A 22,145-nucleotide genomic window follows, 5' to 3' on the forward strand; every position below is an offset into this window, starting at 1 on the left:
TACATCACTGCATATCAGTGACAAATACAGAAGACTTTTCATGAATGAAATTCTTCATCTACCTTACATTATCTTTTGTGTTCTTTCATGAATTTTCAAGGTTGAAGAACAAAAAATATATAAATATATAAATAAATAAATAAATAAAACTTAAAGCCATTCATGGAATCTCAAATTAAACGTTAAGGAGTGATTACACACCACAGATCTCAGGAATAAATCTCATAGAAATTCCATTAGCTGGTGTCAGACAGCACATACAATATATACTATCTATCTATCTATATATTTATATATATTTATATGTATATATGCAATAAATTCAGTGACTAATATTAGCAGTTAAAATGGTTGCAAATGCAAAACTCCTTGACGAGGACTGCTCTGAACGGAGGAAAACAACATCAAGTAAATGAAAAAAAAATATATAAATGGTAGAGTCTTCAGGAACAGACCTCTTAGATTTGGATCTTCTAGTGGGCACAAAAGACAACATGCTAATTGATATTAATATTTGAAAGCTGAAAAATACTCTGCCTTTTATGAGTTATCAGGAATGTTGGATGTACAGAATACAAAGCCTTAAAAATAGGAAAAATCTATTTGTAAAATAATCTCACCCAGTAACTTTACTGTATGCATAGCACGTCTTGAACTGTCAATTAGTTTGCAGTGAACTGTCTGCACCACATGACCTATTTACAAAAGATGCATAACCGAAAGAGTAGACAGCAACATTCAAGTGTAAATTTAACGTGGGTTTAAACTTTCAGTATAAAAAAGTAAAATGTTTTAAATAAATTTCTGGTTAGAAATAAGTACTCAATTAATCAGTTACCATTTGGGATGTAGTTCCTAAGCTATAAAACAGTTACAATTAAACCAACCCATTACGACTCACACTGACTCGACTCGCAGTCCATTATCTTCATGCTCATGCTGAGACTGCACGCTAGCTATTAAGACTTCGTAAAGGCCACATGCAGGTTTCATAACACTGCTGTTATGAGCAAGATGAAGTGGTGTCGTGTCAGATACCGCTATGTGGTGACGATATTATTAAATATATTACTGACATAATCTTTGAAAATACCTGCAAATACAGAGTTGTATAAATTTGTCTACTTAAAGTGGAAGACTGAAAAAATACATTTTGACATCACTGGATTCCAAAAAAAAAAAAAAAAAAAAAGCAAATACAAGTGAAGAATTCACAGGGTTTTGTGACTGTGTACAGTGACTTACAGAATCACCCGAGGGCTGCCCCAGCTACAGGAAATCTCCGTCGACTAACATTTTGTAGATCACATAGTACACAATATGTCTGTTTTTTCTGTATTAGGGTTTTCCAAATCTTAATGCAGTAATGCAAGATTTTAGAACTGGCATTTAGCAGAGATTAGTTTGACTTAATATGTAAATATACTTGTAATTTTACAGGAAAAATACATTAGTAAAGCCATTGAATCAACTGGAGAACTCTGTCCGTGAAACCAGGAAGGGGAAGCCCTTGGTCATTCAATAACATATAAATGCTGCACACCAATTGCTGCATGATGATAATATCAGTATAAATGTCTTGACACCTGTTCATTAGCTACTTGCCGCCCTCCAGTGCTTAGAGTCAGTGAGTCGCCCAGACAATCATTGAAAAGCTGCACACCTTGATCAATTAAATTAACTCATTTTAATTTGCTGGTGCTGATGCAGCCCCTCTGCCTGTAGATTTTAGTACTTATAACTAATCTCTTCATGTCAAATGTTGCAATTAAACTTTGTATTTGGTAACTGCTTTGATTTCATCTGATGTCACTCCATCCAGACTCATTCCATCATAGACATATCATTACGGAATGCAGTCTAATCAGCTCACTAACACTGACTTATCTGCAGCAAATCTGCACAATCACAGCACAAATGAAAACATCAGCTTTAAACGCAGCAGAGGGTGACTGGATGAAATTACAGACTCAAAATCTGTTTAAACAGACTGGAAACAGCTCAGATTTTGGCAAAAAAAAAACAAAAATCTTGTTGCAGCAATATTCGGGGACAATGGAAGACATTGTTTTTGATTGTTGATAATCCAGCAAACAATATTTAACAGTATTTCAAAACAGTTTGTAGTTACAGAACAATCTTGCATAAAAATTAAATTCTATTCAATTTTAGGAGGTTGGGCTATAGAACATATTTCCATTCTGTAGACTCTTTGGCATCCAGTTCAAAACGCACACAGGAGAATACAGTGACCTAATGTCGTTGTAAAACACATGAAAATTGACTTTCCCTTTTAAGGTAAATATTGAATGAATTGTTAGCACTGTGCTGACCATTGTTCATCCATGTAAACAGAACTTACCAAGTTAACACTCATAAAAAACCACGCTCATCCAGTCCTTTGGCAGTCACTGGGTTCCATTTTGCTGTGGGCTTATTGCTGTTATGGCCTGTCAAAAAGACACACACACAAAAAAATAAAAAAATAAAAACATCAGCATAATTTTGCAATTCATGAAACTGCCCAGTGTGTCTAATTTTTGTAATTTTATGCTTCTCATTAATAGCCACGTTTGCAAGCATACCAAGGGAGGCTTACTTGTATCAGGTCTGGCTTTTGGCACATCTTGGGGGTGTGTGTCCATAGGGAGTGTGTGGCTGGCGTCTCTGCGCTCAGCCACAACCACAGTTCGTGGCACTGTGGCGGAGAGGACGAGGGGTCTCTGGTTGTGGTACTTGAGTCGGTACGTTTCTGTCATACAATTGTCCACGTTGAAGTACGTCGTCAGGGAAACCTCTTGTGCAGGCACTGCCGGCTCCGCTCCTGTAGACCTGGATCCTGTTAGTCTTTCTTCGCTGTCACATGACGACGGGGTGCTCCTTTCTGGGTCAGAGCCTGACTTGGAGCTTGCATCTGAGAACGGTCTGTGCCCTGAAATCTCCGCCTTCCTGGGAGGGCTAACGTAGGATGTGGTTGCTCGGGCAGAGAGGCGCGGGCTTGTTGGGAACGGTTCTTGAAGCTGCCTCGGGCGAAACGCAGCATGGCTTGTTTCGCCCTGGTGGGGGGAGATTCGGTGGGGGGGTTTAAGGTGAGGTGACACTGTGGTACCTTGTTGACGCTGACTGCTCGGTGGAGGGGGGTCTGCGGTCACACTGCTGTGAGGGTGGTGTGGGAGGGCGAGATGGGAGCACTGCGAATCGGAGGTGACAGCCTCACTGTTACTGGAGCGGTAAGCGCTGTCCCTGTCCTCAGGCTCAGACAGGGCAAGATCGTCTGAGCTGTTCCACTCTGAGCTGCTGGTTTTTGCAATGTGCCTCAGGGCGGGACTCTCTCCACTGTGCCCCCTACAGTTTGTCATCTCCTGCTGTTCACTCTGGCCTGTCCTGTTGTCACAACTAGAGGAATCCCTCTCTGTAGGCACTCCTTTCCTGGAGGTGCTTGTGTTGTATTTTGATTTCCGTCTGCAGAAAAAAAAAGAAAATGTGAAATCATAGCAGTTGTCGTTTTAATTTCAAAATACAAATACTGAAATACAACAACTTTTGTTTTGCTTTTATGAAAAAAGAGCAGTACCTTGAACTTGGACTACACTTCAGATGTGAATGTGAAATTTGGTCATAGTTCTTTCCCTGAGTTTTGGGTTGATGTTTACCTAGAAAATAAAACAGAATTCATCAAAACACAGTAATAGGAAACAGAAGAAAGAAACACTGGTTGTGTCCCCATAATCTCTGGGAAGACCACAATCAGTGGAATTCATATAGCTCACACAAAGGAATAACAGTGGATATTTATCTAATTTGCACATATGATATGTAAATACTAGTACTACTACTACTACAACTACTAATAATGATACTAATACTACTGACACTAATACTTATACACTACTTTTACTAACAATAATAATAAAAATAGTAATAAAGAAAAAAAAAACATCCATATTCAATGATGAGGCCTAGAGCATGCGACCAGAAGATTTCTGACACTTGGTGGCAGCAGAGAGTTAATGTCACTACATATTCTCACAGCTGGGTGAACCAATCGGCATGCTCGCTCAGTGCACAAGCGCAGTAAGAGGCAGCATGCATGCTGAATTCCTTCACTTTAAAAATAGATGTGTTATTTTTTTCGTTGCTGTTGCCCTGGAGAGGTCCATGCAAGGATAAAAGCTTTAACTGTTGGTTGGAAATGTTGGCTCAAGATGCACATAGCCTTGATAAAGTACTGTATCAAGTGAAGTGCGCTCAAGGCATTGCATAAAACAGAAAAGATATTTATGACAATGCCAGCGGCCATGTCCAGCTGTGCTATCTGAACAAGCTTTTTTTGGGATTATCATCAGATTAATGTCTGTGCAGGGCTTATTGGGTGACTAGGTTGAAGAAGACAGTCCAGGCTCAAAAGTCAACTAATACAACAATTATTGCTAAAACACTCACCAGTATCGGGCAGATCATTTTTGTCTTGGTAATTAACAAAATTATGAGTGCATCCTTACCAAAACAAAATAACGAGAACAGAACAAACATAAGATGCGCTGTAGGGTTGCTCCCACAAGGAAACAGATGCAGGGGTCATACTCTGGCAAGACCTCCTCATTTGGAAAGGTCTGCTCTCATGTGGCGAGTAACAAACTGCATAGTGAATACAGTAATGTATTTTCATCGTCTGGATGCAGCTTATCCCAAACACAGCCAATAAGATTTAGCATTGAAGGCAAACTCTCTGACGTACACATACAGTAATTGTCTATATAAACCATCACTAATTAGCAATTCCTTGCTCTGATCTGTTACATAATGTCACACTCCAAGACTAAATTCTTGCCTTTTCTTCAGTATTCCAGTAACATGCAGATTAATAATGAAAGATATAAGATTGTGTTTTTTTGTATTTTCATTTAGGTCTTATGCCTTTCTTTCAGCAATGGACTTTATTTGCTTTTTTTTCTTTAAAAACTGCCATCTCAGTTACTTCTGAGAACAGGGAAAGGGAGGAATGAAACCCGTTTTTTAATCACTCGTCTTGTTTGCATTTGTAACATTTATGAGGATGAAGCATGACGTGCACACAAGGTCCTGTTCGTGTGAGAAGAGCTACTTAATGGTGTTGGTGAGAAATCAGCTCTTGGGTGTTCACAGTGTAGCATGGTGAGGTATGAATGTGTCTAAGATAGTGAAAACTGAAACTTTCGGAAACATCACAGACTAACAAATAGTCTGAGATCAGGCATATACACGGAGACTTTGACTGATCTGCTCTGAGTTTAGCTGTTTCTTTAACCCCATCAAGGGTCACTGCTACTATACAACAGGAACAAAACAATGTTACTCACATGACTCATTCAGTCATAATACTGAATCTATTTGTATTCATTTTCCTTTCAATGTATTGCATATGTTCTTTTGAACGCTGCTGATTTTTGTGCATTTAATCATCCTCTTTATTTCCAGAGTGTCTTCATTTTGCTGTTCGTGTCCCATACTGTGCCTCCTTTTGCTCCCTGTTTTGTGAGGCACTTTGGTACACTCTGGTTTTATGCCTGATTTATAAATAAAGCAACAATGTCAAGCTCTTGACTTGACATTGCTGCCAGGGGCTAAATTAAAAACATTGTTATACACAACAGCATACTACTGTACAATGTGCTTAATACCTTTAAAGATAGAAATCATCTCATTTAAATACCCATCCAAAGCACCGTCCACACGTTACTGACATTGATATGTAACAAAACAGTGGTTGTGCTTATTCCATACTACAGTGGGCTTTTGTTGCCAGCCAGGCCTTTTAGCACACCAGAAAAACTTGAAATCTTTGAACTTACCATTATGAGAAGGGGAGCACACTATGCTTGGTTTTGCATCGCCTCCTTTATGGTGCAGCTGTCTCTGACTGAAAACAAAATAGCTAAAATTATTCTCAGTGCCTCTTTAAGTGCCCTGACTTGGCTCTGGTTCGGTCGCTGGATGATTAATCGTCTGTTAAACCAGTTAACAGTTGCAGCCAGTTAAAGTCGTGCATTGTCTGAGTCTGAATTATTCTACTCCTGGGAAAATGCTGGCAATTTTGTGTCATTTCCTGCATCATATTTCTGTTTCACATTCTATGTAGGTTATTTTCAGTTGTGTGGTTTTATGATGTTTTGAGCAGGCTCTCCTTAATTCCATTAAGGAATCCACATATTATTCCCAATTATAGTCAGCTCTTAATCCTGTCAACTCTAATTTCACATCACTTTTTGCTGGGGTCCAGTTGGATTCTAAGGTCCCATAACTGTTTGAGAGAATTCCTGTCAGATTTATGTGCGCTAGGTTTCCCAGCACTCTGTCATTCTAAACACACATGTATACACTGGGATTTTATATGCATTTTTTTTTAAAGATCTAGTGTTAAACATTATACATGTTCACATCCCCAAATTAGCTTTGCTGTACAAGAGCATCAAAGCACCATATAGAGCCATATTAGGCAAAAAAAAAAACAAACAAACAAAAAAAACACCATAGATATCTAACTGCACACCTTATGAACTGGACCTGAAATGGAAAAACACAGTAACACCAGTATATTTCTTGGAACTCAATCATTTTACAGTATTCATTCATTACAGTATTCAGTATTCATTTTACAGTCAAAACACAAGTACTAGTCACAATTATAAGCCAGTCTAAAATTTGGTGGCTAACTTGTGTAGTTCCTGTGAGCACTGTCCATGTGTGCTTCTGAAAAGAACGACACACACAGAACTTTGGTTCCGTGCTATAGCCTGTATTGTGACTTCTCAAATAAAATCAAAATTAGTTGTCTGGCATAGTGCTCTGGCTCCAGGTCCAAATCTATAACAGAAGTCACATTTTAACATTAACTGCTAGAAATGAATCAAACCATCTAACTATTTCTCTTTGTTAACTACTGAAGATATCAACAACATCAACACCCACAGCTACAGCAGAAAGTTTAGGCAGCTCCTCATTATTAATGAAACAAAGTCATTAATAGAGTCAATAAAAGCAAGTTTGGGTAGATATTCAGTTTTACTCATAAATAACTTACTTCAGTTACTTCAAGGTAAAAATCCAAGTGGTTTTGTGAATACTTACGCAACACTGTGTGACAAAATTTCCTGTCTTTATTCTTTTAAATGACTTTATTTCATTGATGATGAGGAGCTAAAACTGTAGCTCCTGCTCTGGAAGGTGTGTAATATTCAGTATGGCTACACAAACAAAGAAAAATGGCTTTTCTTGCAGCTAATGCTGTAATACCATGGCAAAAAATGCTGCTTCCTTTAATAGCTACACACATTTAATAATTGGCCATTCTTTATGTATTTTACCTATAAAACAATTGGTCATTTACTATTACCATATATTTACATCGGCAATGCCTTGTAATTTGGGCAACTGTAAAAGGAAAGGTAACCTGTGTCTACAAAGCAAAACAACACACACTCCTTTTAAGGAATACAAAAGCACTTTAAATAATAGACAACTGTTTCTTACCTTTGCGACTGTGCCTCTGGTGTTAATTTCTGGTCTTTACCAGCAAAGCCATCAACTCCAGGTGAGTCGGGATTGGTGGAGCCACTGCTGAGTCTATCACTGCTCTCATAGCCAGACTCTGTCCTTTGAATAGTCCAGGTGTCACTTCGTAACAGGGTCTTGGGGCCACCCTTCAGTCTGCTGCCCCTTTGTTGGTTGGCCCTGCTTTCTGACTCTAACGAACTGTGGCTCTCTGTCTCATGCCGCTGCTCATCCTCATAAATAGTCATCAAACACTTCTGCTTTCGATCGTCTCTGTTTCGAACATACTCCCGCTCACGGTCTCGACCTTGTTCAGCGTGCACCCTCTCCTGGGAGGAAGGCTTACTGCGCCGCGGGCTATCATGTTGCTGCTGACGACGCTGCTCCAGTTCATTCAGTACACTATCCACATTCAGCACCTCTCGAATGGGTCTCCATGTAGATTTGGCTTTGCTGCGGCTTCCTCCACCGCCGCCTTTATCCCATTGCTCCTGACAGCCATCCTGATCGTAGCAGCCGGGAGAACTGTTGTTCCTGCGGCCATGGCCACCAGCCTGTACCCCGAAGGACTGCCCACGTGTCTCCTGACATCCTCTGCTTGAATGGCTTGATGACTTCTCCATCCGTGGACAGCTTTTCAGCTTCTGGTCCGCAGGTGCTCGCAGTCCATTCTCTGGAGGTGATGAAGATCTAGCATGCGCCATCTCTAAAATGAGTGGACATCGATTACTTTTAGATCGACCACTTCATACATGTTTTGATGTAGGTGTCCACACTTACACCACTGCATAGTGTACCTTTGTGTTGTGACGGGTCAGATCTACGGTGCCCTCTGTCTTTCTTTGATGTCTCTCCAGGCCGCGGCAAATTCTCCATGAAAGCTTCCTGGAATTTATTTGGGCTGCCAATGGGACGCTTCACTGAGGAAAAATATAGTTGAAATGGCAGATGAGCTATTGTTCTAAAATACAGAAAGTGTCCCTGACAGCTACAAAATTCAATTTGGTGTCCTTTAGACTATGAGGCCGATAAGCCCTGAGCTAAACTCTACAGAGGCCTGATGTCAGCAGAGGACGTAGTGATGACAGTCATGTAGGCATTACAGCAATACAGCACTTAAGTGATGCCTACCCACCACAGCGTCGAGCTCATTACCGTCATCACCACATTTTTATGTGACAAAGGTCAATTTGAGATATGTGATTTTTTTCTAAATTGTCCGGAATGGAAGGTCATAGAGACACAGAAACCAAAAAACCTAGCATGTTCAAAGACCCCCAAAAAACCCCAGGTGGACCTTGGCTCTCAGTCGCTAGTAGGTTCAATATCGACCAAAAGTCAATTTTATATATGGGATTTTTTTTTAAGCATAAAAAATTTTATCTCTTCAGAACGGAAGGTCACAAAGATACTGAACAAAGTCCAGTGTGTTCCAGTGAGACCAACCAAACCTGTTGTTTTTTTACTGTGGTAAGAAAAAATCCTTACTGTCACAGCCCTACTGTTGTGTGGCCCTAAATTCTCTCATCCAGCACCGGGACCTACAACTGCATGAGAACAACAAACCATTGTGTTGAATAAATGTGCAGAGCAGGGACTAGGAGTGAAGAGCATTAAAACAGTTCTCGTGCATATGGGCTTTGCAAGCAGAGGTGCCGTGTGCCGTGCTCCTGTATGCTCCCAGTTCTTGTGATGTGCTTCAAGACATTTACAATAGGCTGTAGACTGGCTCCCTTGCAGGTTTTGAACTTTACGTGACTGGGTTACAGGTGGGATTCTCTGACTAAAAAGGCGAGCTAGCTCATTACTATCATTAATTTAACATTTCAATGCAGGAGTCTTCTCTGAAATGCAGCCCTCTCTTGTTTGCATCTTTGCTGCAGAGGGGGCAGGAGGCAAAGCAACAAATCTCGCCAAACAACAGATGCCACTGCATCATTAGCTATAATGAAATAGACTACTGCTGCCATTTGCTAACCCTGTGATGGGTTTATTTGCCTCTGTAGCGAGCAGGCCAGTGTGAGGAAGAGAGAGGCTGTTTGAGCTGCAAACATCTGTCTCCTACTCTGCAAATTAACCTAACAGTTGCCACTTTCTTTCACTTTACTGTACTCTTTAGTTTGATTTCTACTTGGTGCATGATAAAAAGATGAACACAACCCCTGGCTCTTAGGAACCAAAGAGATGGAGTTTCTTTCTTGTAAGAAAATAAAAACTGCTGGACTGAGACCCATCTTTCTTCCGAGTCAGTCTCTGCAACATGAATTTTTATCCTCTATGTGTCCCTGTTTTTCGGGAAGTAATTTAGATAAACCTAAACCTGTTCTCATGCATATTATGCATTTTTATGCACCAGTTTTGCATACGTTATTACTGTGAAACACACTGCGCTTCCCTGTATATTAAGTGTATTATATAAATACAGCTTGATTCTACTTGACAACTGATTTCTGACTGATTTTCAAGTTTGGGTATTGAGTTATTTTATGTCTCAATGAATAACAAAGAGTAGCAGGCAAAAACATGTTTGTACATAATTTCTGTTCTATTAGTTTTAGTTTGATAGTTTCCTTGTTCCACATTTTTTCATAGGGATGAACAAAATATTGTCTGACATAAACATTCTGCATTTCTCTAAGACTCTCTTTAAAGTTAGAAATAATTGTTCTGTAATAATAATTCTGTGTGCACAGGATCTGGAAGTGTGATTATGATGATGTAGGAACACAGATGATTTTCAGGCTTGTTCATATAAACTAATATTGAGGAGCATTTGTGTGGTGCCACTGAAATAAAACTAATACTAATACTAATACCAATACCAATACCAATACTAATCATCATCATCATCATTATCATCATCATCATCATCATCATCAGACAACTGGAACATGAACACAATTGTCTTGTTAAAGTGATCAGCAGTTGTAAGAGCAGATCTGCAGGTAAACTCGACCACCGTTTTTTGAACTTCCTCATGTTGCAGACCCCCAAGCTGACTTTCATTAAGATGCGGATGGCCATATGAAGTGATTTAGCTCTCATAGAAATTGGTTCTGATATGACAAGATATTTTAGCTGACAAATTGTTTAACTTGAACATTTGCAAACAGATTCAAAGTGGTGAGATTAAAACATGTTAATCACTGATAAATTTTTGTTCTGTAACAATTTCTGGTGAATGAAGTAACGGAAATTAAATAATTCCTTATTTTGCTGAGGACCTTAAAAACTCCAGGGGGTCCGAAAGCCCACTTGTAAAACCACTAAACTAGATGACAAAAACACCTCTGAATATAAATTTTCAAGATTTACTGCCAAAGCAAAATAGTAATGTTTACAATCTACAAAATTAAACTACAAAACTGATCACAAAAAGTAAGTGGCACTGTACAAAGCAGGAAATGTTAAAAATCTTGTTTTACTATGGAACCTTAATTGAGTATGAGACTGAAAACTGAAAAAAAAAAAAAAAAAAAAAATCAATTACTTACGCTTATTTCCATAAAAACAGAAATCCAATCCCATGCCAGTCAAAGTGCCTGGACACAACACTAAACAAAACCAATCCATCTAAAACAGCAAGGCGTCATTGCCAAAAACCAAGCAGATAAGTTGATGGAAGCAAATATCGGAAATGTCTAGGGGAAGAGTGAGAACCGTGGAGCAGGAGCAGGAGCAGGAGCAGGAGTGCGCTTGGCCCCAGGAGCAGGGATTAGAGAGGGAGGCGTGGGTGGTAATCTGCGTGCAACAGAGGCATCATCCTCATGTCAAGTTCAACCCAGCACACAGGGCAGGACAGTCTTTCTGCCTGGGAATGGTTTAATAGCACTCTCTCTCTCTCAATCCCAATGCAAACCATAACTGTAATTTGTCAAGTGAAATTGTTGCTCTCATAGCACTGACATTGGTTTAATATTTGATTTTAATATTTAATTTCATTTACTGATGCTTTCAGAAATTGCTTTGATGCTGAAATAGATTGGGATTTTGGGGAATGGCATTATCAGACAAAATGAAAATGACCAGTATTCTAATCCTCATCCTAATAGCGTCATCAACCTACTACCCTACTAACCCTAATTTTTATTATTTTATACTCTATGTTGCTGCTTCAACCCACCTCGGTTTCCCCACTAAGTCACCACTGGTAATCTTATCTTAACCTACTCAATGTTTCTTATAGTAAACACTGGATATCTAGTATAACTTACTGTAAATGTTACAGTAAAAGTTGCAGGTGGTTTCAGTAATTTTAGATTTATATGATATAAGGGAATCACACTTTGAGAAAGATCAGAGCAGCTCTGGATCCTGTGAGGGGGCTGGAAGGTGTGTACGTGTGTATATGTGTGTGTGTGTGTGTGTGTGTGTGTGTGTGTGTGTGCGCGCGCGCATTGATCTGTAACCCACATACTGTGCAGTCAATTCATATGGTGTAATGAGCACAATACTAGCTGCCTGATGTCTGTGTTACAGTGTGGTTCTCACATAAGTTTGCTTTCTTGACTAAAAGATACATGCAAATTATATGTGAAATTCTCTGTGCAAAACTGTAAATACACAAGAGTGCAAGACCAAGATAACCAATACATTGATAACTAAACTGATCAAAACATCTTAATGCACAGCAAAACATTCTCATGAGTCAGCTCTTGTATGATGATATATCATTAGGACTTAATGCCACTGTTGTATGAAGTCCAGACACAACAGATTTATGATAATCACAAATCTGCTGCTGCCTACATACAGATTTTCTTGCAAACTCTCCTGAGGCTACAAGTACTGAAAGATATTATATTATGGTATGGACATGGGTTGGGTTAGGCCACAACACCTATCGGTATCGAGTGCAACCTGTCTTGCCTCACTTTTAGCAAAACTTGGCAAAAACTCTTAGGTGTTAAAAAAAAAAAAAAACTCATAGGTGTTAATTTTTTTTTTTTACAAAAACTATTTTGGTGACAGCTCCTGAGATCCTAAAATGGTTGATTGAATATTCTATAATACAAGGTTGTAATGTAATCTAATAAAGAGACATAACATGTATCTAAGGCTGAATGATATGCTGAAAAAAATCTAACACTTTGACAGAAATTGACTCAAGATTTTAGTGGGAATGAAACTTTGTGCTAAAATTTCCCTAAAGAAGACAGGCTGCTTCTATATGTTGCTGCATCAGGAGTGTGTGTTGACTCTCAAATTTATTAATGACAGTTTTTGCACATCATTTTCACTGAAAAAAAAAATGATGATGATGATGTTTTCTTATATCTGAGGAATATGATTTGTAGGTCAGATCATCTCTGTAGCACCACAACACTTCATTTATAAAGGTATTTTGTCACAAATTTTTACCTTTATCAAAAACTCCTTATATTTGGATATTCCTCATGACCATATTGTGGTTTCAAAAGTATTTGGAGTAACTGTTCAATCCCTTCTTTAACTATTTAACTGAATGCTGAGGTAGAACCACATCTGGAATTTTGTGTCTGTCAAATTGCAGGAAACAGTGGCCACGGCTTGTGGGAATGTCTAAATGAAGTTGTACATAACCTAATATGAAAGATAAGATATTTATCTTTCAAACGATACCAAAGACATCTTGGAAGGCGTGAGGAGTGCGATGGTCACGTGTTCATGTATTATATTACACCTATTCATCTTTTGAGTGCTTTAAGTTTAAAAATGGCTTGTCTCACCTGTCATGTCACCATTTACTTGGGCTTTGTAGCGGGAACACATGGTGGTTTGCCGTGGTGCATCTTCATTGGATACTGGACTCCCCTCAGGATTGGTGTAAAATAAAAGTAGCGGTTGGAAATGTCCCCGGATACATTTAGATGCAACATCTTTCCATTTTGATCCAATCTGGAAAAAAAACAGAGATCTAAAACCATGTAACTCACATTAAAAAGTAGATTTCGTGCCCAAAAAAGCAACGTAAGAACACAGTTCCTAACCTCCTTTACAGTAGCATCATCAAAAAACATCCATTTTGAAGATTTGGTGTGATAGGCGAAGGCTGAGTAATGTTTACTCGAAAAACAGATCATCCCCACCAGATGCAGCTCGCTCCTTTTGGCATTCTCATCAGTGACACGATTAAAAAGCTGAAAGACAACAAATTCAGATGCGTTAGTTCGACACATTTAGCTCTTTGGCAGATGATAAATTCTCTCATAAAGCAGCACAAGAATAAAAATCTAAATATGTTTTTGATAGTCGTGAGGAGTATTCTTCTCCAATCCATTACATGTTCACATTATTGACTAGTCTTCGGCGTCAGTTCAAGGCTGCCTCAAAGTGTTAAGTAAACATGACTGATCACTGAATGCAGTTTGTAAATTAGCTTTAAAACATGAAAACAGCAAATATAAGTTATGAAATGCCAGTAATTTTGTAAGATGAGGTATTCAAATATTCAGTTGGATATCTCAGTTTGGTTTCCTTCATGTTGGAGATAGGCTACATGCCTTGTCTGTTGTCTGGAGCAGTGGCGGTTCTGCCTATGTTGCCGCCCTAGGCGAAATTACTACACCGGCCGCTCACCCGTCAGATCCGGCAGACCTGACCCAGTGGGCGCGGTACCGGCCGGTGCTGCGGCCGGCCCGCCTGATGCCGACCCGCCTGATGCAGGCCGGTGGCTTTTTTATTCAAACAAGATTTTGTCCATATAAAAAGTAGCCTATTTTTCCAAAAAAAAAAAAAAAAAAAAAAAAAAAAGGATCTTGAAAGAGAGGGGTCGTCTTAAAATCAGGGTTGTCTTTTATGCGGGTCAATATGGTAGTCTAGAAAACTGGCGATTTTTTTTTTGTTTATTTTTGAGGACGCACTTTTCTTTTCTTTTCTTTTCTTTTCTTTTTTTTTTTTGTGGAGGGCGCTCGTGCGCCCCCAAGTAGATTGCGCCCTGGGCGGTTGCCCACATTGCCCATAGCAAAAACCGTCCCTGGTCTGGAGTCACAAACTTACAAGCAGCAAAATATACTGACCTTACAGTTGTTCGGAGAGATTTCAATTGAGTCTAAAGAGTCATGTCAGTTCTTACCCCAGACAGGTTCAAACGTGGTGCAAGTGACCTAATGACATCATCGGTTAGATCAGACTGCTCCGCATCCCATACAAATCCAATAGTGACAATCTCTGGACAGTTCATGAGCACACGGCGGATCTTGATGCTCTGACCACAGTTACTCTGCAAAACATGCAAATAAACATGCACAAAAAAACGATTACTATCAAGGTTCATCAGCAGTGGCTTTACAAGCCAAAAACATCACAAACTGAAAAATGTAATTAAAAATTACATAAACATTCTCCAGTGCACAGTTTGTAAAGTTGTGGCTTGAAAGTCCTTAAACACACACACACACACACACACACACACACACACACACATGCACGCACACAGTCACACACACACACACACACACACACAAAATGCATTATCTGAACAGAAAGCTCAGTGTCATAAAATCAATACAGTGGCTTATGATTTGTGGAAGAATAAAGGGTTAAGGGAACAGAGCGCTTAGCTCTACCAATCCGACGCACACTGAAATGGTAGACAGCAGCAGCCAATACAGATGAGAGAGAAATCGTGGATAAGCCCTATTGCTATTTATATCCTAACACTAGTCTGGCACCCTCTCCTTCCGGCCGCTTCAAGTGCAATGTCACGGCAGAGAGCACAGAGAGTCAGTGCACTCTGCACGTTTGCAGGAATCAGTTTTACCCAGTTTACCATGCTAACTGTTAATCAACATTCATCATTAGTTCAATGCAAACAGACGTTTGAGACACATTAGAAAGACACCAGTACGTATTGAGCCATTACTTTGTAAAGTTGTGATTTTCTGCAATGTCTTTTAGAACAACTTCAGAGCACAGCAAGCAATGACCATGAGCCACATACCGGGCAGCTTCGGAGGTCACCTGTGTTGTTTGCTGCCTGCAGCAATTCTCCAAACATGTCTGATCTCAGACGCTCATTCTTCCCCATGATGCGGTCGACCTGTTGGCTGTGGCATAAAGAAAAAGAGTGCACAGATGCTGGATGGTTGAGATTTTCTTAAATGAAAAAAATCCAAAATATAATTTTAACAGCAAACTGTATGTACTTATTCAATGAACTACATATTAATAATTACATACGGAGATTTCCTCAATAACAAGAATCACTAATGATATATTTGATCAAAATGTATAATCATGTAATCAACATATAATCAAAAATTGCAATTTCACATTCCAGCCTTAAATATCATAATTCTACAATTTGGTGATGTTTACAATGATAATAAATACCTAAGACATTTAATTAAATGTATAGAAATATATAGTAATTTGATCCCTCATTAGCTCAACATTTAACTTAATCTCTGTTATGAGACCTGCAATATGAAATCAAGTGCTCCTTTTTTACACTCCTTAGCTGTTCACAGTGAGCACTGCTCACACGGCTGCTGTGTGAGCAGTGTGCAAGTTATTCTCACTGGTTCACTCCATAATTTCAGACGACTAAAGATTTCATACAGAAAGTGAGCTGGGTGGGCTTCCACTCATGCTGCACAAAAAGATTAGCAGCCTCATGTAACAAAAAGTCAGACCATTACCTGCCATCTTCAGTCCAAGGTTTGGCCAGTAAAACTGATAGACCCACTGATAACAGCTGTGGTTTTAAATAAGTGTAAAGTTGTACAAAGTGTGATTTGGGTTTTTGTGGGACCTCAAAGTGACATAAGTGGATTAAATCACCTGAGCTACCATCACAACATCCAGTCTAGAGTCTCCCTAACCAGAGGTTTCCACAGGAATGGTATCATCCTGAAGGTTAAGTATAGGACTATCAATGTGTGACAAAGAGTAATCATTATTAATATTATTGAGCATATATATAATATTTAGCAAAATCAGGATTAGCAATTGAGCCATATCTACACAATCTCATTTTTGTGTCCCATTTATAACCTGTTGTAAATGGGTGCACTCACCATAAAGCAGTGGTTGAAACATAGTGCACCAATTCTGTGAATGGGTGGGGGTCTGAGGATGCACCACAGCAGCGACACACAAACTGAAACAAAGGACATGAACATGATTTTTCACATTGTTGTAACATTTTGACATTCACCAAAGGATTTTTTTAAAGACTTTTTTTTTTCTTTAAATTTCTGGCCTATTTGATAGTTACAGGAGAGAGAGAAAAGAAAGGCAGGGGAGAGAGAGGGGATGGATTCGGATTCGAACCCAGGATGCCGCGGCAAGGACCCAGCCCTGACAAGTGGCAAACGCTACTGGGGTGCACATCAAATGACATTTATACAATATACTGATGACTCATAACTACTGGACATTAACAACTTATTGCAACGTTAGTGTTCATCTCTAAAAACTGTAAGAGGGACCTACTTTCTATTATTGCTCTTGTGTAAATTGTTCAACAAGTGCTGCGAAAAAAGGTATTTTGGGTTATTTTCCCATATCATTCACCAGATAAAATGACAAATTGCTTTAAAACTCCTTTTACCTGCTCATACAGCATCATTGCAAACTTCTGATGGGTAATGCAGGATTTGGATGAGCAAGCATCAGATGCGGTGTCTGAGACTATGTGTAAATGAATACGCTCCAAGATGTTCTCCTAGTACATAAGAAATGAGAAGCAGTTACAATGACAGAACTGAATGCAAACTACCACACATGGCACATATAACTAGCAAAAGTCATGCACCGCTCACAATAACAAAACTTAATGAAAATGTAAATTAAATGTATCCAGAATTACAAAAATAATCTTAATGCCTCATGTCCTTTACTGTCAATCACTTAAACTCTCTTGGTGGTGGTGAGGCTCTTGCTGAAGAACTCTTTTTTATTTTTAACATGTCCACTTTCATAAACACTATTAAATTAAAAATTAACAACACAGATAACATACAATAAGAACTTATAAGAAAGAATATATACTCATGCAGAAGGTATTTTTAAATGCACTTTTGGACTGCGCTGGTGACAAAGGGAACAAATTAAACAATTAAACAAATAAAGTTTAAAACTGACGATGTGCTATTTATTCCAAAGTTAAAGTATAGTCAGATCTGAAAAAGCCTGCTTTACACCTTCACTCACGTGCAGTAACTGAGACTGGAAGTATTTTGTTAGTGACCTCTGGGTTCTTTCCTACAGGTCGATTGTAACACTAATCAGTAATCTGAATATTAAACTTTAAAAAAAGCTTCATGCCCCAAAAATGAAGCCAGTGTGTCGACGTACAAAGCACTCAGCAGCGTCATCCATCAGGCCGAGCTGGAAACGTTGCTCATCCTTAAAAGTTTCAGCAAGGGCATTACGCAAGCTGTCAGAGGGCAGCACACGTTCCCTGCTCTGTTGAAACTGGCTGAAAATGCTCTGAAAAAAAGAAAAAAAAATCACCTTTAGTTGAATACGGTACACAAAACTGCAAATGATTAGAGAGAAGAGAAAACAATCAGTGACTGAGCATAAAAACAAATCTGCTTATCCGTTTTTTTTTTTTTTTTTTTTTGCTTCACTGAATAATACTCATGACCACTTTCTCTGCCCCGTATTACATCATCAAAACATAATCCTTTGCATCACCAGTAAGATCACAAAGACACGGCCGACTGAAGTTTGAAATCTTCAGCAATACTAATGGAAACACATTTATGACAGGCTTAACTTCATGTGCAGTCGTGTGAGTAGATACAAACCTTCAAAGCACAGAAAATGCAAGCATCACCGAGACAAAAGTGACCTGAGAGCTGCCTCAAACTTCTCCTGAAAATGTCCAACTGCCAAAGCACCTGGAAACATTGACAGACAGAATATTAATTTTCACCGTGACTCGTAATATCCCATAACATTTTTGTTTATGGATTTCAGGAGCTTTGATGAAATCTCCACAACTGAATTACTTTCTCACGAATACAGCTGCAAAGAGGAGTTATTTATGTGGTAAGAAATGTGACATATTTGATGCTGAGGGTCTCCAATGGGATTTTTATTTGTTTTGTTTGTTTATTTATTTATTTTGATCTGAGTATTGACTCTGTATGGAGCCGTATTAGGGCCATGATGAAAAACAAACAAACAAACAAACTTCTAATTCTTCTTCTTCCAGGTCTGTGTGCTTATTATGATTCTATGCACATAACTTTAAATATATATCTATTGATCTATCTATCTATCTATCTATCTATCTGTCTGTCTATCTAGAGATCTATCTATCTAGATCTCTCTCTCTCTCTCTCTCTCTCTCTCTCTCTCTCTCTCTCTCTATATATATATATATATATATATATATATGTATATACACACACACACACACATATATATATATATATATATTTATTGAAACAAACTCTAAATTACAACTTAACCAACATCTCAGTGGAAGCCATATTGCTGCCCTTTACACGTTCAATTTTAATCTTGAAATGCCGACTTTATTTTCAAAATGGCTTTGACTTTATTTTCTAAATTTTTACCTGAATCTTAAACTACTATTTTGAACTTATTATCAAAATTTCAACTTTATTATCATAATTTTGACTTTTATTTCAAAATTTCAATTTAGATCTTAAACTGTTACTTTTATTATTTTTTTCCCCCTAATCTCAAAATATTGATTTTAATCTTAAAATTATTGTATTTCTAAATTTTGATTTTAATTTTGGGCCCTTACTTTTAATTTATCCTCATAATTTTGACTTCATTCTTGAATTTCTGACTCCAAACTTGTATTTTGACTTCATCTGCACTATTATTATTCTTTTGTGTTATCTTATTACAAATCTTTTTTTTTTTTTTTTTCCAATTCATGGCCAAATTACCGTTCCACAGATTTGTTGTCAGTTTGGTGAAATATCCGTGTTTCAATATTGCATGTTGTTGTGCAGCGGAGGCTCACCTGAACAGCGCTGTTGAGGAAGCAGCTGTTCTGCCCCGGCTCGTTCAGCAGGCCTTTGGTGAGGGCGAGAGACAGCATGCTGCCAGGCTGATACGACTTCTTCAGGCCTCCTCCGGGTTTTTTAAACATCTTCACCCATGCCATTGAGTTAGAGCCCGCTCCTGGTGAAATACCACAAGTTTGTTTTTCTTACGTTTCACCCTCCCATTCAATGCATCACTCCATATGTACAGAAAAAGCCGTATACATCAGATGCATTCTCATTTGGTGAAAGTCTTAAACAAGATGTTGTTGATTCAAAATGCAGTTTTCTGCTGCCTATCCAGAGGCACAAGAAGCAGCTCTGGACCAGAAATTTGGTTCAACTTGGATACAGTTTTCATTACATCACTAATCCAAATGACTGGCTTGGTTAGACGCCAGACAAATCATGTTATCCACCTTCTACGGAGACGGGGGGAGACTTGCTGCAGCTGGACATGCTGGGAGGAGGGTGCTGGTACACTGGTCTGGTCATGGGCTCCATCCATTTCATCCCCACGCACCTCCAGAGCGCTCAGTTGAAGGCATTGTCAGGATCAGCCACGGGGCAGCCTCGGCCTTATAGGACATTGAATGACAACCAGACAAAATCTAAAGGGAAAAGGAAGGGAACAACTGATTGCTGTGTCACGCAAAGGATTATTAATGCAACATGCAGTCCAGTCTGCAGTGCAACTAACAAAGCATAACACAGGAAAAACATAAATTTATCACCTGTAACTCCGAAACGATGGTTCATTCCTCAATGCCAACATAGATAAAAAAGGGTATCCCAACATAAAAACTGAAACATGAAGCCGGAGAAATGTATTTCTTTTCTTTAAAATTATTAAGCTTAGTAATGAATGGATGAATGTAACAGATAAACAATAGTTTGAAGTTCATTAATGTTCATTCTGTCATCATAAAACCTGTGTAGGCTACTACAGTATATGTAGGTCTACGTACCGCCTAGATACAGAATTAAGACCTGGGCTTTCAGTTGTGTGGCACTTATGACCATAACACAGGCTGATGCAAAATAAATAAATAAATAAATAAATAAACAAATAAATGAAATTTAAAAAGCCCAGATTAATCCATTACGCTTTGCACACTGCCTGGAGGAAAGAAAAAAAAACTCACTGAATAGCTTTTTTCATTCATGCGCTGAAAACATAATGCCATCACAATATCACAATGAATTGCAGATACAGCAAACAGATGGTAGGTCTAACTTTTTTTTTCGCCTTTGAATCCTTTACGCTACACTTGGCCCTGCATTGCTTTTACATGCAGGTATATTCTTTACTTCCATATCGTTGCTCATCACGGATGCAAACTCCTATTTAGGGTAACCTTGGTTGGTCTCAGTGCCAGGGGAATCACACTGTTTTTGCAACAATCTCTGATACACCATGTGATGCCACACAGGCCTTCATTCTTACACAATCGCCTATCTTCAGTCTGGGGGGTTTATCAAGAAAAAACATAGCGCTCTGATGACGGATTACTTATTAAATTATTTCATGCGTTTATGTGTTATAAGTATTTACATTTCCTGAGTCGACCAGAGGGCTCCCACAGCAGGAGACACGCTGCCAGTTTTGACGTGAGCGGTACGGGAACAGCGCCGGTCAGCTACAGGAGCATAAATATACCGCAACTTGTAATCATGATTTTTACAAAATAAGAAATAACAAGATGCGTGCACACTCACCTTAACGGGAGGGTACTTAGACGGATCGCCTATAATAAACGCCTGGGGCGGTCCAGCTGCCAAAACGTAAATCCCACGGCTTCTCGCTGGATGTTGCAAATAAATTTAGTTTTTAAAAAATGACTGCAGATATGGTCAAAGCAGACGCATGTAACGCACTATCTGCTAGTGCAGCATTGCTACTGAGCCATTCCAGTCCCTCCGACACAGGCTCACACAACGCGGCAGCCCGAGTCTCTCTTTGGTAGCACACAGATCCAGCCGGCACTGTGTTATTTCGAATAAAATTCGTCTCTTATTGTACAACAGAGCCGCTAATATTCCTGTGCCAGAATGTCCGACGCGGATTAGTGATGTTTTGAGACTCGAGAGGTCAAACTCCGCCCCTAGTGTAGCCTGAAGTGCACTGCTGTATTGCAATCCTCAATCCCTGCATGGCAAACTGTGTTCTGGCGGAAGGTCAGACTTCCAACTTGTCATGATGATGATGAGAGAAGACATCACATGACTGCACTGGTTTCATAATCATGCAGCACTGTGGGGACTAAGCCCGGCCTGTTTTTGTAAATCCACTAGGTTATCACTAAAATGTAACAGGGAAGAATCCTGATTTTTTTTTTTTTTTTTTTTTTTTTGTGGCGTCATGCTGCAAAATCATCCCATTCACTCACTTCATTTCTCCATAGAGTCCAAGAGGGATAGGGATGGAAATGCCCCAATTCAAAGTGTAAATATCATTTGCTATAATAAGCAACACTAGACAAAAAAGTTGGTTTGTCTCATTTATCATAGCTAGTAGGCTCATAGATATTAGGCTATGCATCGTGTGAACAGGTACTGGGCATGGCGGCCTACCACAGGGTGCAGGGGTCCAACAGGGAGACATTGAATTTGTCTATTAATATCAGAAATAGCTTTCCTCTTTGTAACTCGGTC

At 39.0% G+C, this 22,145-nt stretch overlaps 1 protein-coding gene across 2 annotated transcripts; it reads right to left on the bottom strand.

Moving 5' to 3' along the window:
- Positions 1-1,177: 1,177 nt before the first annotated feature.
- usp53b (ubiquitin specific peptidase 53b) lies at positions 1,178-21,543 on the bottom strand. Of its 2 annotated transcripts, none has more exons than XM_030059703.1 (17): positions 21,210-21,543; positions 19,910-20,101; positions 19,469-19,629; positions 18,270-18,362; positions 17,812-17,946; positions 17,066-17,179; positions 16,530-16,612; positions 15,452-15,557; positions 14,585-14,731; positions 13,500-13,649; positions 13,239-13,407; positions 8,328-8,450; positions 7,510-8,236; positions 5,832-5,899; positions 3,575-3,653; positions 2,600-3,462; positions 1,178-2,450 (listed from the first exon to the last, which is right to left on the bottom strand). In XM_030059703.1, exons 2-17 carry the CDS (start codon positions 20,001-20,003, stop codon positions 2,374-2,376), a joined length of 3,189 nt encoding a protein of 1,062 aa, XP_029915563.1. In that variant the 5' UTR covers positions 20,004-20,101; positions 21,210-21,543; the 3' UTR covers positions 1,178-2,373. The 2 variants fall into 2 exon arrangements, with proteins under 2 accessions (XP_029915563.1, XP_029915570.1); XM_030059710.1 differs by having other exon boundaries at positions 2,586-3,462.
- Positions 21,544-22,145: the final 602 nt, after the last annotated feature.

The sequence above is a fragment of the Myripristis murdjan genome, chromosome 1 (assembly GCF_902150065.1).
Source record: "Myripristis murdjan chromosome 1, fMyrMur1.1, whole genome shotgun sequence".
NCBI classification, from domain to species: domain Eukaryota; kingdom Metazoa; phylum Chordata; class Actinopteri; order Holocentriformes; family Holocentridae; genus Myripristis; species Myripristis murdjan.

What these genes read in the sequence shown, in the direction of transcription:
- usp53b (XM_030059703.1), bottom strand. Translation starts at nt 20,003, where the DNA reads ATGAAATGGATGGAGCCCATGACCAGACCAGTGTACCAGCACCCTCCT. An exon ending in AAGTGTAGTCCAAGTTCAAG is followed by an intron (nt 3,463 to 3,574) that starts GTACTGCTCTTT and finishes TTTTTTCTGCAG; the next exon opens with ACGGAAATCAAAATACAACA. An exon ending in AAAAGCCAGACCTGATACAA is followed by an intron (nt 2,451 to 2,599) that starts GTAAGCCTCCCT and finishes TCTTTTTGACAG; the next exon opens with GCCATAACAGCAATAAGCCC.